This window comes from Orcinus orca, chromosome 5 (assembly GCF_937001465.1).
Source record: "Orcinus orca chromosome 5, mOrcOrc1.1, whole genome shotgun sequence".
Classification (NCBI taxonomy): domain Eukaryota; kingdom Metazoa; phylum Chordata; class Mammalia; order Artiodactyla; family Delphinidae; genus Orcinus; species Orcinus orca.
This window is the reverse complement of record NC_064563.1, coordinates 130659202-130675753: the sequence shown is the minus strand read 5'-3', so window position 1 is coordinate 130675753 and position 16552 is coordinate 130659202. Positions and strand designations below refer to the sequence as shown.

The 16552-nt window shown below is 38.8% G+C and overlaps 1 protein-coding gene across 6 annotated transcripts in view; it reads left to right on the top strand.

Annotated features, from left to right (window-relative positions):
- APP (amyloid beta precursor protein) overlaps positions 1–16552 on the top strand; it is a 278797-nt gene that overhangs the window by 71471 nt on the left and 190774 nt on the right. For all 6 annotated transcript variants that reach the window (XM_004264478.2, XM_004264484.3, XM_004264482.3 and 3 more), the window contains exon 3: positions 7490–7619. In XM_004264478.2, the coding sequence (XP_004264526.1) occupies positions 7490–7619 (130 nt within the window). The remainder of the gene's footprint in view (positions 1–7489; positions 7620–16552) is intronic.

Here is a 16552-nt window from a genome sequence, read left to right as displayed (position 1 = left end):
TCTTAAATATCATCCATGTATTTTCTTGGTTTGTGTATTTAACAACTTAAATGTCATTTTGTCTGAGATTAATATATTTTCAATTTGGATAGACAGAGAAAGAGAGAGAGAGAGAGGGAGAGAGAGAGAGAGAGAAAGGGAGACTCTAGATTTTTAAAATTTAGAATGAAAGTGTTCTGATGGTGACCAAGTTTTAAGGTAGTTTTCTGTAGTAAGGAAAACCAATTAAGTTACCAACTACAACCTTCTAATATGGATCTAAGATTGTTTCTACTCTACCTCTCTTGGTTATTAGTATTTGAAATTTCTTCAGTTTACTTAAAAAATTTTTTTAAAATATATGTACAGATAGATTTGCTTTCAAAGATAAAACATGTTTGTATGGCCAAAATAACTGCTTGTTACAGATGCCTGGGCCAGTCAGATGGGCCTCCTTAGCCTAAGTGAGAGCTTGGCTTTTAATCTTCCTAAGTATCTTCCTCAGCTGTGTATTTATTAACATTAATCTATTGCTTTTTATATAAGATGTTATCACTGGTAAAAGTTGCTACATCATACTTGGAAGAATAATATTAGAAGGCACTGAGTGCTTATTTTTCTCAAAAGCTTATAATCCAACTATAATATCATACTATTCAGATAATCTTTTTTAAGAGATACATTGATAATACCCAATGGGAGCTTAATATATACTAAATTTCCCTATGTCTAATGGACTGAACTTAGCAAGAAATAATCATTACCTATTTATCATGCACTTACTGTGCTATCACAGTGTTGACCACCATTGAGGGAACACAAAAATGAATCATATTGTCCCTGCCTTCAAGGAGTGTATGTTCTAATGGGGCAGGAAGGCACACCAGTGTAATAGGAGGTGGAAAGTGGTCGGTGACCAAATACAAGCGATCGGATAAAATGCTTTGGATTCAGAGGCTGAAGTGATCAGGGAAGGGAACATTAGTGAACCAACTTTTGAGCTGGGCTTTTTTCTTGGGTGTTGTTCATTCGGAAGGGAAATAAAGCTACCAAAATAGCTTATGTTTAAAAGGGGGCTTATTGAAGGAGCTGCGGCACGCCTCGCTGGCGTTAGAGGTGCTCAGGTGGTCCCTGTCTTGTTCGCTGTCTATCGCTGTCTTGGGTACACAGCTGTCGCATCTTAGCTTCTCTCTCTGTACCTCTTATTTCCCTGCTTCTTCCAGAGGCCTAGTTCCCATTCCCCTGCGGGTTTTGACAGGCGCCATCTCTGGCTATGACTTACCCTGCCTGCCAGCCGTGTATCCTCCCTCATCTAACCAGAGCCTGGATGTGTTAGTTCACAACTCTCGAGGAAGGAGAATGCCGTCCTCAGTGTGCTTTCCTCAGGCTGTAACCAGCTACGGGGCCGGAGCTGCAGAGTTAAAATATGGTCACTAATGAGTGCTCTTCCAGAGGACGGGGGGCTAGAGCACTGCAGAGAGGGGCAGGCATGTTGGCAGCCTCCTGATCACCTGAAACCAACGTTAATGAAGGTGGAGCAACACAGGAGGAGGAAATTGTGTTTCCTGCCCTTGGAAAGTGTATTTTCACTGGGGAGGTGGTTCACATGTATACCTAACCCCAATGTGAGGAGCACTGCAATAAATACAATAAAGCATTCCTGAAGTGGGAGAGAGGGATTGACATCTATTACACTGTGAGTGGAGGAGGTTTGTCCACCTGGGAGACCCTACGGGGCCTGGGCATCTGAACTGTGATGTTAGGGTCTTAAGAAGAGTGTGTTTGGGGCACAGGGTGTGTATTTCTTCAGCGGCTGCCTGTGTAATTCAGGAAGGTTTGTAGGAACTGAGGATGGTTTGCCTTTCAAGTAACTGGCACAAGCTGGATTTGTTTCTGCTTTAAGTGTTTCTTAATACAGCTGTTGTCATCTAAATTTTTTAATAATAAAAAATAGTCACTCATAACTGGGATGCACATAGGATACATTTTAGAAAAGGAAGGGGGCTGTATAAAAGTCGGGTTTTGCTAATGCCTGCTGTTTTAGCAAATCATCAGCAATGCTTGTTGTGTTAGCAATACATGCAGTTGCATGTGTTGGAATACATACAAATTAAATAGGTTAGGGATCTCAGATATCTTTATTTCCTATGTTAAGATGTGAGACGCACAAAGAAAATGTAAAACATTGAGCTATGCTTATACTTAATTATGGTGAAAAGTCAGGGACTCAACTAACCACGAGCACATTTGCATGCCTAATTACTTTAATTTTTATTCTTGCCGAAGACTATGCTACTTTTTCAACATGAGATGCTTATTTGTCTCATAACACAAAAACGCTTATTTGTCTCTGGTGATATACTGGACCTGCTTAATAAAAAATAAGATCTAGTACTCGGAATTTTTGTCAGAAACTTTAGTATGTTTTTTGTTGTGTTTTTGTGTTCTGGTGTTTGCTTTCTGACTTGGAGGTTTCTTGTGCCTGTGGTAATCACTGTGATTAACTGGGACTAGATGTGCTTCAGAGGAAGTTTTGTCACTTTAATGTTTGGTGTTCCTCTCCTGTTTAAAATATACCTCCTGAATTGAGAACAGCAAATTTTTATACTCTTTGGCAAAGTCGAATTAATAACTCCTTGTCTCAGGATAAAAGTGGCTGGGGGGCTTCCCTGGTGGCGCAGTGGCTGAGAGTCCACCTGCCGATGCAGGGGACGCGGGTTCGTGCCCCGGTCCGGGAAGATCCCACATGCCATGCAGCGGCTGGGCCCGTGAGCCATGGCCGCTGGGCCTGTGGGTCCGGAGCCTGTGCTCCGCAGCGGGAGAGGCCACAGCAGTGAGAGGCCTGCGTACCGCAAAAAAAAAAAAAAAAAAAAAAAAAAGTGGCTGGAAGCATGGAAGTTGCCACTTCCGTTTCCATTGTTAAGGCAGTAGGCAAACTACCTGTGGGAGTCACGTGGTTCAGATTTTATAATCTCCTCCAACTGCCTGTTAACAATTATCATTGTCCACGTTCTGGAGAGAGGAGTTGCAGCACAGTAAATAACACATATGTATGTCCTAGATTTCCGGGTGGGAACTGGAAGGGAATTTTGTGTTTGGCTGATCACCTTGTGAAGCTCTCTGGTGACCTTCAGGGGAGAAGCCCTGTCTTCACTGATCTTAACTGGTCTGTATGCAGTTCTATCTGCTAGAAAATTATCCACCGAATAAGTTACTGCTCTGTTGTACCAGGTATTATTGGTGCAATACCTTAGGACACTGAAGATGGAGCACATCATGAGCAAGAGACCTTTTTTTTTTTTTAACTTATCAATTTGTACCCTACAGATAGCTTTTTGGTTTTAACTTAAAAAGAAGAAAATATGACTTGACTGTGCCTGTAGGAGTTTTTTAATAGAAAACTGAAAACTCCTGAGAAAATCCTCAGCAGGGTGATATTTCTGTGAAGTGGCAGCTAGAACCCCTTTAGAAAAATATAGTAACGCACACTTTACTGCACATAATGTTGTGTCCCTCATGGCAAACTCTCTAGTGTCATAAAGTTTATAACTCATGAGTGCTGTACTTTGTGATATAATAAACAAGGAGAGGTGGTGGGAGAATTATATTGCCGCACAAAAAGCCACTCTTCACCTTTCATCATATAGGAAAAAACCCTGGGGATATTAAATTTTAGTGGCATTTCAAGTTGCGCATATCTACAACTGAAATGCATGCATTGAAGAGTTAAAATATTTAAGAACAAAATAAAATAAAGGGAAAGAGCTGTTTCCATTTAGAGCTAAGTTACTGGCAAGTGTTTTGGAAGAATAACTTTCTCAGTACTCGCCCAGGATCTGATTTAGATATCCTTTTTTGTGTGTTTTCATAGCATGTACCTCCCCATTGAATTTGCCTTGTACTACACTGATCAGCGTTTTATTTTTTTAGAGCAGTTTTAGGTTTGTGGCAAAATGGAGAGGAGGGTGCAAAGATTTCCTGTGTACCCCCTTCCCCGACTCATACATAGCTTCTCCCCCTTTCTCAACATCCCCCAGCAGAACAGTAGTACATTTATTTCAATTGATGAACCTACATTGTCACGTGATTATCACCCAAAGTCCATAGTTGACCTTAAGGTCCACTCTTGGTGGTGTACATTCTATGGGTTTGGACAAATGTATAATGACATGTATTCACCATTACAGTATCATATAGAATCATTTCAGTGCCCCCCAAATCCTCTATGTGCTTCCTGTTCATCCCTCCTTCCCCCTAACCCCTGGTAACCATTGGTCTTTTTACTGTCGCCATAGTTTTGCCTTTTCCAGAATGTCATGTAGTTAGAATCATACATGTATTTTCACGCTGGCTTCTTTCACTTAGTAATGTTCAACTAAGATTCCTCCATGTCTTTTCATAGTTTGATAGCTTCTTTCTTTTTAGTGCTAGGTAATCCATTGGATGTACCACAGCTTTTATTCATTCTCAGTGTCTGATTTTTTAATTGATTGACCTCGGGGTTGGGACAAGGGTGAGGCAAGTGAGGCAATCAGGAAGCAAGATAAATAATATTTTAATGCACTAATTTTAAAAAATATAACCATTTTGTCTTTTATTTATTTGTTTATTTATTTATTTATTGTTGGCTGTTTCACGTGGCTTGCGGGATTTCCAGTTCCCTGCCCAGCGATTGAACCTGGGCCACGGCAGTGAAAGCCCAGAATCCTAACCATTAGGCCACCAGGGAACTCCTTTAGTGCACTAAAAATTAATGCCCCAAACTCCACAACAAACAAAATATCAACATTACAAATAAAGACAGGATCATGGCATGCTCTCTTTGAATGTGACTGACAATCATAAGAAAAATTCCTTCTATCCATAACCCACACTGTGGACAGTATCTTCTGTTTTTTTACATCCTTATTGGAGTATAATTGCTTTACAATGGTGTGTTAGCTTCTGCTTTATAACAAAGTGAATCAGTTATACATATACATATGTTCCCATACATATGTTCCCATCTCTCTTCCCTCTTACGTCTACCTCCCTCCCACCCCCCCTGTCCCACCCCTCCAGGCGGTCACAAAGCACCGAGCTGATCTCCCTGTGCTATGCAGCTGCTTCCCACTAGCTATCTATTTTACGTTTGGTAGTGTATATATGTCCATGTCACTCTCTCGCTTTGTCACAGCTTACCCTGCCCCCTCCCCATATCCTCAAGTCCATTCTCTAGTAGGTCCATTCTCTAGTAGGTCCTGTCTTACCCCTAGGTTCTTCATGACATTTTTTTTTCTTAAATTCCATACGTATGTGTTAACATACAGTATTTATCTTTCTCTTTCTGACTTACTTCACTCTGTATGACAGACTCTAGGTCTATCCACCTCATTACAAGTAGCTCAATTTCGTTTCTTTTTATGGCTGAGTAATATTCCATTGTATATATGGGCCACATCTTCTTTATCCATTCATCCGACGATGGACACTTAGGTTGTTTCCATCTCCAGGCTATTGTAAATAGAGCTGCAATGAACATTTTGGTACGTGACTCTTTTTGAATTATGGTTTTCTCAGGGTATATGCCCAGTAGTGGGATTGCTGGGTCATATGGTAGTTCTATTTGTAGTTTTTTAAGGAACCTCCATACTGTTTGACAGTATCTTCTTGTTCTGAAACCTGGTATTTCCCCAAAGGCACTGCTTCCCCTGTAGCCTCCTCAGGTAGCTCTTCCCTTGCAACCCTCATAGCATTGTGCCTAGAGGTAGGGATGTCTTCCTTCTCACTCATTTTCACTTCCAAACCATTTTTTCCTTCGCCCTAAAATGTCCCCCACCCAAACTGTGAAATACATGGTCTTGGACTAATTTACCCCTCTCCTCCACCTCTTGGAGGCATCTGGAGAGCTCTTTCTACTGCAGTGGCAATCTTTGAAGGTTTTAGGTCCTGACCTTCTGTCATTCAGTCAAGTGCATCTTTTGTAATTCTTAGGTGATTTTTAATTTATTTATTTTATTTGTATTTATTTCTGGCTGTGTTTGGTCTTTATTGCTGCGTGCGGGCTTTCTCTAGTTGCAGTGAGAGGGGGCTACTCTTCGTTGCGGCACATGGTCTTCTCATTGCGGTGGCTTCTCTTGCTGCAGAGCATGGGCTCTAGGCGCATGGGCTTCAGTAGTTGTGGCTCATGGGCTCTAGCGTGCAGGCTCAGTTAGTTGTGGCACACAGGTTTAGTTGCTCCGCGGCATGTGGGATCTTCCCGGACCAGGGCTCGAACCCGTGTCCCCTGCATTGGCAGGAGGATTCTTAACCACTGCGCCACCAGGGAAGCCCCATTCTTAGGTGATTTGAATATCGACCTTGATGATCCAAGATTCCAGCTTCTGTTTTTTTTATTTTCATTCCTCCTGTGATCTTGCCTTTATCATTCTTTTTCAGCCATGCCCTCTGATACTCATGTTATATTCCTTGCAATTACCAATAACTGTAACTCCCCCAGAATCTTAATTTCAGCTCTCTGACTCTCCAAGTACTGCTTCTAACCACCCCATTTTCTTTGGTATCTTTAGGACAAAATTCTGTAGCACACACCACCACTCATTGATACTACAGCCTTTTAAACGTGTATCTCAACCTTCATAGTCCCACTTTAGATTTCATGGCCCATTATTATAACCATTCCCTTGGTTCTACCCTCAGTTCCCATATGCTTTTCTCTCTTCATTGTATTTAACTGGCAAAACAGCAACCCTGGTGAAATGCAAGATTTATGCAAGGGAAAGCCCATTTTAGAAATAAATTTTTATGTTTATATTTTTCCTTCAAATCTCTACTATTATTAATAAATAGAAGGGATTTGATATTTTCACAAATATATTTTAGTTCATCAAGTTTCCATTTCTTTCCAAGTGCTCAGTAAACACCATGATTTGTTGAGAACAGTAATCAGAGCAAAGGGCTGTAATTTTCAAGGGAAGAGATTCATCAATGCAATTCTTTATCTAAATGACAGTCATGATAACTGTTTGATAAATTATTCTTATGTAAATTACTTTGAATAAAGATAAAGATTTTTATGTAGGAAGCTTGCTGTGTGTCATATTCTGTATGTGAAATATTTGCCTAATTGAGTAAGACATGGGAGGGTTGAATTTAAGTCATGGTAATATTCCCAGGTGTATCTACTATAACATTTATTTAGGGCATTACAGAGTATCATTGTCACACCACTTTATTTTGCATTGAAATGACCCCATGCTTTTAAGAGGGCCCCCTCCTCCCTTTCTATTTTATCTCCCCTAGAAAATATGTTAAGCTGGAATGGGTGCAGTAAAATAAAGTAAAAGTTATATTGCTTGGTGTTTTGAATGGAATGATAGGTTCTTGATCTTTTTCTTTACCATGAATTCCCCAAGCTAGCTCACAATTAGAGCAGGCTTGAAAAACTTAGAATAACAGTGGCGGTTCAACGGGTGCTTGTGTGCCAGCCCTGCCTCAGGTAACGATTTACCCTTTTTGTATGCTCTCCCAGGTCTACTCTGAACTGCAGATCACCAATGTGGTGGAAGCCAACCAACCAGTGACCATCCAGAACTGGTGCAAGAGAGGCCGGAAGCAGTGCAAGACCCATGCCCACATTGTGATTCCCTACCGCTGCTTAGGTGAGCTGACTGACCTGGGAGCTGGCGTTGATTGACTATGGGCTTTGGGGATGAAAAGGAAGGATGCTCTAATTATTAGATCAGATATGCAGGCTCTTCCTTCAGCACATTGCCACCCTGCATTGGACTATATTTTGGACGCAGTATGTCTGAGCTTCCTGCCTCAGAATGAATTTACCGAGTGTGTTTATTATCATTAAAAATTTGTGGACCTATGCCATAACTGCTGAGTGAAAATGCCTAGTCATGGGGCCCAAGAATCTTTTTTTTTTTTTTTTTTTTTTTTTTTTTTTGCGGTACGCAGGCTTCTCACCGCTATGGCCTCTCCCGTTGCGGAGCACAGGCTCCGGACGCGCAGGCTCAGCGGCCATGACTCACAGGCCCAGCCGCTCCACGGCCCGTGGGATCCTCCCGGACCGGGGCACGAACCCGCGTCCCCTGCATCGGCAGGCAGACTCCCAACCACTGTGCCACCAGGGAAGCCCCCAAGAATCTTAATTTTACCAAATTCTGTAGATGATGCTCATGCACACTAATTAACTGGACTTAGTAGAATTAAGACCTTGTGTGTTTCTTCAATAGACTTCATAGAAAAGAGAGCCTAATGTGCATTTTGCTAATTTCTTAAAAATCTTTCTACAACAACCCACTACACCTCCTGTTTGAAGATAATTGGGGAATTAGAGTTTGTTGGTTTGTTTGTTTTTCCTGCTTACCTAGAAAAACTAGAGGGAACAGTTTGATCACTAAGGTTTAAATGTGTGTTCCTTTCTGACCTCAAATTTTACTTTAATTTGTTATTTTAAAAACTGAGGTTTTTTTTGTGGTATCATAGTTTTTCCTCTGGAAATACTCTCATACTCTATATTTAATCTGACTTGGTTCTGTCTCTTCCTAGTTGATTTTTTTATGTAACCAGGCATTGGGAAAATCAGCAGTCTTTGATCTGATAGCTGGCATCTAGATGTTTTCCCGAAGTTTATTCATCGGTAGGATAGTTGTAAATAAGGACATAGCGATTTATCTGTGGAGGATGTGGATATTCATTCCAATGACATCTTGTAAAGACTGAAAGGGATCTGTCTTTAAAAAAGAGTCCCAGCAGCAAACTTAGAGGGTCAGGATGACAGATTCTGGAGATCTGTATAATACTTGGGTCAAACATGAATGTCATAAGAACATACTGATTACTGTTCATGCCTGAACACAATTTGAGACATTAATAGAAAACTGGGCTAATGCCCAATGAATGAATATTTCATCTGGTTGATTTATGATAAAGAAAATGTAGAAAACCAGATTCTTAAACATTTGGCAATTGAAGAGATTCCTTGTTCCTCCTTATCTGTTGTTCCTCGATACTTTACAAGGCTTCTAAGCCATTTCTGTCTGACTGGTCAAGAAGTGAAGTTTTTTGTTTGTTTGTTTTGTTTTTTTGCGGTACGCGGGCCTCTCACTGTTGTGGCCTCTCCCGTTGCGGAGCACAGGCTCCGGACGCACAGACTCAGCGGCCATGGCTCACAGGCCCAGCCGCTCTGCGGCATGTGGGATCTTCCCAGACCGGGGCATGAACCCTGCATCGGCAGGCAGACTCCCAACCACTGCGCCACCAGGGAAGCCCAAGAAGTGAAGTTTTAATAAGATGAAAATAAGTAATGTTTAAATACTAGGTACAGAACTCCAGTGTCAAGAAATATTGAGGTCAGCTGTCTTCAGGAACTGTATATTTCAGTCTAATTTAGTTGTTAAACCTAAAAACCATTTCATTCAGTATAAGTTAGGAAGTAGATCGGGATCCAGTTAACTAGGTGGGCCAATCTTTTGGTTCTTACTTACCCATTCTATGAAATGTTTCAAATAACATTTTCTTCATGATATAAGCTCACTGGGAATAGGTACTAGGTCTCTGGATGTGTGTTATTGCTGATGACAGCTGATACAACACTCACAACTGTAGCTGTGTTTCAGAAGTAAACTCATAACATTTTGCTTAGATCTCTCTGCTTCATAATTCTATTCTGAATTCTCAGAATTAACTAAAAGGTGTAATCCACATTAAGATCGTGCTTCACGACCATAGTGCCACTATTGTGGCAAATTTCTTTTGACCCCAGATGGATTGTATCCCCTCTGCCAGCCACTCTCCCCGCCCCTACTCCATACACTTCCCTGTCTCTGGAAAGCTCTCTTCCTACGGCAGGAGTATTGAAACTCCAAGGGAAAAACCGCTGTGAGAAGGAACAAAAGATACTTAGAATATGTTCAGATCTAAATATGAAGTCAGGAGATTTTGTGATAATGCTATGATTACTATCAGATACATGTTTTTATCATGATCAGCTGAGTTATGTACCATTTGGGAAAACTCCATCCTAAGTAATTTGGGTTTTGATAATTAATCTTACCCAGAAAACACTTATTTGATAGTAATGTTAATGACCTGTCCTCACCGTATTTTGTTAACCACTGTGGAAAGAGGGCCACTTCAAAATGCGTCATTCCACTATATTTACAGAGCTATATTCCACAAATATTTACAGAGCTGTAATGTGCAGGGTGAAGATGGGCAAGAGGAAATGGAAAAGCTGATAAAATAATTCTTTCCCTGAAAGGCTGTGTAAAAGTATAGGAAGGAGTTGATTCCTGCTGAGGCTTTGGCATCAGCATGTATCAGATTTCTTTTTCATCTTTTGAATAGATTGCATAATTGCAGAAGACGTCACTTGTGATGTGTTTAGCCAATTTCCCCAGGTCTGGAATAGTAGCTGGTATTAAATTAACACATCGACACTACCGCTTCTTGACTACAAGTGGGACTAGATAATCATAAGTATTTCCACTAGGTACCTGGCCTGTATGAATCCCTGGTATTTTTCCACTGAACCAAAAATTAGACCCTAACATGACAAGTATCAATAGAACGTACAATGCTTTCTACTTTGTTACTGAGCTTAGATTAGAATTGAGGAATATGGGTACTACTTGATTCCTAGGTGATACCAAATTTTCCAAAAGTCTTTTTTTCCTGCTTTTTTTTAATCAAATGAAAGATTCTTTAAATTCTATAGTGCTTTACAATTTTCAGAAGTTTCACACACATGATTTCATATAATCCCATAATAACCCCGTTTTTTCCCCTGCCCCTCCCCCCTTCCCTCTCCCTACGGGTAACCACTAGTTTGTTCTCTTTATCTGCTTCTTTTTTGTTTCATTCATTGGTTTGTTGTATTTTTTAGATTCCACATATAAGTGATATCATACAGTATTTGTCTTTCTCTGTCTGACTGACTTCATTTAGCATAATGCCCTCAAAGTCCATTCATGTTGCTGCAAATGGCAAAATTTCATTCTTCAACTAATAATATTATAAAAGATGGTGTATAATATAACCACAATGAATACCACAGTGTGTTGTTTTCAGGAAAAGGAGTGGGAAAACATAAGTGTGTAATTTATATATTATTTTAATTCCATTAATACTGCACAGTCCCAAGTTTATATATTGTTTTTCCTATTTTCTTCCTTTCCCTTTCGTTCCTTCCTTCTTTCCTCCCTTCCCTCTTTTTTCCTCCCTAGATTTTAACATCTATTACACATAGCACTGTCAAGTTCTTTATACTTGTATAGGGCACCCACTGAAATACTTCCTCTGTGAGGCAGGCAATGTTGGTTTTATTAGTCTCACTTCACAGGCACAAATAATGAGGGTCAGCGAGATTGAATTTCTTGCAGTAACTCACACAGCTATTTAGTGGTAGAATAAGGACCAAAGCCCGAGGTCTTTCAATTCTCAATCCAGTGTTCCTTACAGTATGAGAAAAGAATTGTACTAGAGCCAATAACCACCTGATTTACAAAATCAAATCATTGAGGAAAGGCTATGAATTGGAGGCACTAAGTAACACTTTAAAAATAATCTCACTGTAAATGTGTCTCATAAAGGACACAGCCATGTCACCGGAACCTCCATGGTTCCAGGATAAATTTCTCTGCGTGATCAGGTTTCCACTTTGTGGTAGTAATAGGCAACATTCTTATATATTACTTGCTGCTTGAACAAAAAATTACTGTTTAGCGTTACCATAAGTACCCTCTAAAATTTCTGGCTGTATCTAAATAAATACTTTAGACAAAAGAGATTATTTTACTAAAGTTCATTCTTAGAAAGGTGCTACCTAGAAAACAAGATTGTCTTAAACATTAAGCATATTAAAATTCAAAGCAAAGCTTGAAGAGAGAAAAATGCCTGTTATGTTCAGCACGCAGCCTTCCTGACCTTTTTATCAGATGCAGGATCCGGTGCCACACTGGGTTATTTTTCTCTAAGCCATGTATTTGCCTTGGGCATCCCTGCTCTAAGGTGTCTTGCATTCCTTGTCTAGATGGAGAAAGCATATTAGGTTGCTGTTGCCCCTTTCCTCCCATGGAGTGGATGATTTCCCTTGAGAGTGAGCTGGCTTTCTCATTTCACCCTTTGCTTTTAGTTATGCCTCTGGCACCAGACGGTAAGATCTGTCTTAATCATTTGAACATTTTATTAATTATCTCATATGGGATTCAAGCACATCATTATTACTCAAGAATATTTTCTTTGCAAAGCATTCAACCCCTTTCCATTTGAATTACTACTTTTCATGGTGGTATAGACCCGCTATTGAAACTGATGCTCTTCTGCATTTGCCACTGTCCAGTAAAGGCAAGGTACATTGCATAAGGAGAGTTACTGTTGATTTATGGGGGCAAAGTAGGGTTAATAGTTTAATCCAAAGGAATTAGGAATTAAGGAATTACTACCGTGAATCTCATTTTATTTCATTTTATACTCAAGGCTTTCCAAACTTACAAGTAGTAATGACAAGGAAGCTATTCAGATATGGTCAGATGAGAAATGAAAGTTATTCAGTTCCTTTTAATTTTGAATTTTATTGTTTTAATAAAATTTTAAGGCAAGCAAACATTGTTTTCTAGGCGACTACTTTTGTGTCAATTATCTACAGCTATCTTAATCTTCTTTAGTGTGAAAAGCATGTGTTTGGATACTTTGACAGATATTGTACCAGCGTAGTCTTTTGGATTTATCCGAAACAATTCTCTTGAGACACAGTAAACAGCAGAACAACATTCAAGACTGCTACATAAGACTCCATCTAACTTTAAGAATGGGGATAGGGATGGGAGAACATTTTTATTGTGGACTCTAAGGATTTTTTTAAATGCCCAGATGCCCCAGCGCGATAATCCAGTAGGATAGCTAGTCAATGCCTCTGGCTCCTCCAGTCCTATGACCTCTGAACTCTGTAGATCTGATCCCTTATGAAGTCCTGGAAGATGTATGCGCTGGGACTGTATAAATATACAGTGGGAACGATGCTTGATGAGCCTGGCCTCTGCACATGAGACGGATACAAACCCTTGAATATTCTATATTTTTAAGGATTGTCTACACTGTGCTCTCATAAGGAATGATCAGAATCCCGGAGCATTTCTTCATCAGGGAAGGCTAATCACCCACCTCGTAGAGACATCAGACTTCTTTTTATGTGATCTTCCACTTTGAATATTAGTCATACTCCAAAACCAGTTTATAGAGTCTGATTCTCAACTGTGTAAAACAAAATATGCATGGAAAAGAAATCTCACCAGTGTTTATCTCCAAACAGTGGGATTACAGGTGATTTTTATTTTATTTAAGGCCTTTTCTATTAATTTTTATAATAAACAAATAGTTTTATGTTCAGAAAAAGCTGGGCCATGAAATCAGTACATAAAATTTTGTATCTACCTTCAGTTTAGTGATGGTTAAAAAAGAGTCAAAAGGCTTGAAAGGACACACAGAATGATTCTTAATTTGTTTTATCTATTGGTAGATATGCTTTAGGAGTTTTATATAGTAGGAATAACTTCTTATGGGAAAATATATTTTAGAAACACCATGCTGCCGAAATAAAAGGATAATGTCTCCCTTCTTACCTTTAACCAAGTTTAAGCAGCATTAATCATCAAAAATTCTTCAGAAAAAATCCTTTTTTAAAATATTTATTTATTTTATTATTTTAATTTTGGCTGTGTTGGGTCTTAGTTGCGGCACATGGGATCTTTCATTGCGGCACAAGGGCTTCTCTCTAGTTGTGGGGCACAGGCTCCAGAGCACGTGGGCTCTGTAGTTTGCGGCACACGGGCTCTCTAGTTGAGGCGCATGCACTCTGTAATTGTGGCGCGCCGGTTCCAGAGCGGGCTTTGTTGCCCCGCGGCATGTGGGATCTTAGTTACCTGACCAGGGATCGAACCCGAGTCCCCTGCATTGAAAGGTGGATTCTTCACCACTGGACCACCAGGGAAGTCCAGAAAAGATCCTTGATCTTGCGTAATGTTTTTGTTTTGTGTGTGTTTGTTTGTTTTCTCAAAAAATTGCATATGGAAGCTACATTTGTTTCAGGGTGGATTGTTGAATAGGAAGACTACATTTATCCTATAGATTCCTTCTGGGTGGTGAAGGACTTAGAAGGTGAAGGCCCTCCCATTTGGTTAAGCAGAAAACCCCATAAAAATGTTTTCCTTCCATTTAGGCCATCTGCCAAGATCAGTGATCCATGTTGGTCCCAGTTATGCTGGCTCCAGCTTGATTTGTTTTCTGAAAGTTTGTGAAGGGGAATGAGTTGAAAGATTGATTTTTTTAAATCAAACTTAGAAAAGAGAAATTTAGTGTTTTTTGTTGCCTCCAATGCCAATTTAGCTTCCTCTTCTGGTTTTAATTGTTGTATCTGCTATTTTGTCCTGATTCTGGGACTTTTAATAACTTATGTTTTGTAGGGATAAGAGCTATGATAGCATGAATAATTTACTTAGTGAAATGTTTGATTTTGTCTTTTTTAACTGGAGGTATATTTAGGAGTTATTACGTAATATGAGTCATTAAGAAAAAAACAACAGCTTTCGAAAATTTGCCGTTATACTTTATGGGTGTGCTCCATTGTCAGTGTTGTCCTAAAATACACAGTTATCTGCAGGGTCCTAGATGATAGGCAAGAAAAAGAAATCTCAGTTTATTTGACATGATATTGTTCCAACACTTCTCAGTAATGCATTGAAAAGTATATATACTGAGGTTAATAGGCATCTCGTTTGTAATATGTGCTGCAGGTTGCAGTTGTGTGCTTGAAATTCACTGATTACAGAAGTAACACATGTTCATTGTATGAAGTTTAGAAAATGTGACCACTACCAAAAAGTAATAACCAAAAAACCATTTGGCTTCCTTTCAGTCTATTTTTTGTCATATATGTTTTGTTTTTATTATTTTTAATAGTTATGTAAGTCTGTTCCCCATTTTGTCGCCAGCTTTTTTTTCACCTAACATTTTTATACTTTATTCATGAAATTTAATTTTCTTTGAAAACACTCTTTTATCTAGCATTACACCAGGCACTACAGTGTGTCTATTCCTTATTTTTGGCAGTTAGGTTGCTTGTTTTGTTGTGATGGTTGTAAATGATGCTGTGACAAACATCGTGGTAGATATATTTGCTTTCATTTGATTTTTACAAACAGTTATTACCTGCAGGTGTTGCACATCTTATAGTTGCTTTTATAAAAGATATGTACTATTTAATTGTATGTATTAAAATATGGAGGAAAATTTTTAACTGATATGTGATCCTGAGTATACAGATACCTCTATATTTAGCTCTGATATTTTGCTTGATAATGAGTTAAAAACCATTCATAATTTCTATTATTTGTTAATAATAAAGAGACTATTTAAAATATTTTTTCTCTTAATTTCCAACTTGGGAAACAGTCAATTGACTATTCACAAAGAAATAAACCCTACAAAAGTGACTAGTAAAAGTTGTAATTTATATATTCATTATGTAAGGTTTTATTGACCACCTGCATGTGGTTGACCCTGAAGATAGGTGAGATGTTGTCCCTCTTCCTGGGTTTATAATGTAGGAGTAGGGGTTTCTGGCTAAGGACTTTGAGGAAGGCTTGGCAAGAAGTAGCATTGTGCCAGGATTTCAAGGATGGGGGCAAGAATGGAGATATATTTTAGGCATTTAGACAATGATGAACAAAGTCCTGAAGGTAGGACCTTAAAGGCTATGCATCATTTTCAGGAAGAGGGAGTAGTAGGTTATGATAGGGTATTAGTTTTTTAAAAGCATTAGTGTTTTCCTTCATTTATAGTAAATACTATTATGTTGTCATTTTAAATTTAAATTTATGTCTAACTACTTATTTTCAGGCTGGCATCGAATATATACCTCTTTCCTTTTATGTATATGCACATGATACTTAACTGTTGTCTTTTGGCAACTGAGGTTAGAATTTTTGAGAGTAGAAAACATTTTTTTTAAGCTAATAATTCAGTCATAATAAAAAAGATGAGTAGAGACTCAGGAATCACGTGCTGCTCTGGTTGCCATTTTTATATGAAATACCAGCACTATTTGAGTTGTATATATGTACTGTGGCTCTCTCCAAGAGATACTGGGATATGAATTTTTTTTAAATTGAGATTATTATGGATTCTCCATACAAGTAAATTATGACCCCCATTATTTACTGTTTGCTTTTATAAACAGCAGTTAAATTCATGAAAAGTATATTCTGTGTTTAATTTTATTTTTTATATTGCTTTTAGATTGTTTCCATATATATAAAGAGACAGACAGACAGATGCTGACATCCCAGAAATTAAAAAAAATCACATGTAACTTAAATTTCACATGGTCACATTTTCACCTACTTTATTAAAAAAGGGCAAAAATGGCTTTAGATTTAGTAACACATCAGCTAGAGTGGATGTATGTTATTTTGAGTTTTTAATTTCTCTGTGTATCTGGAATCGGTACTGTCACATCAGATCTGATGGTCTTGAAACATTTACTTTTCTGTGCCAACCAGTAAACAGCTGCTTCCTGGTTGCATCT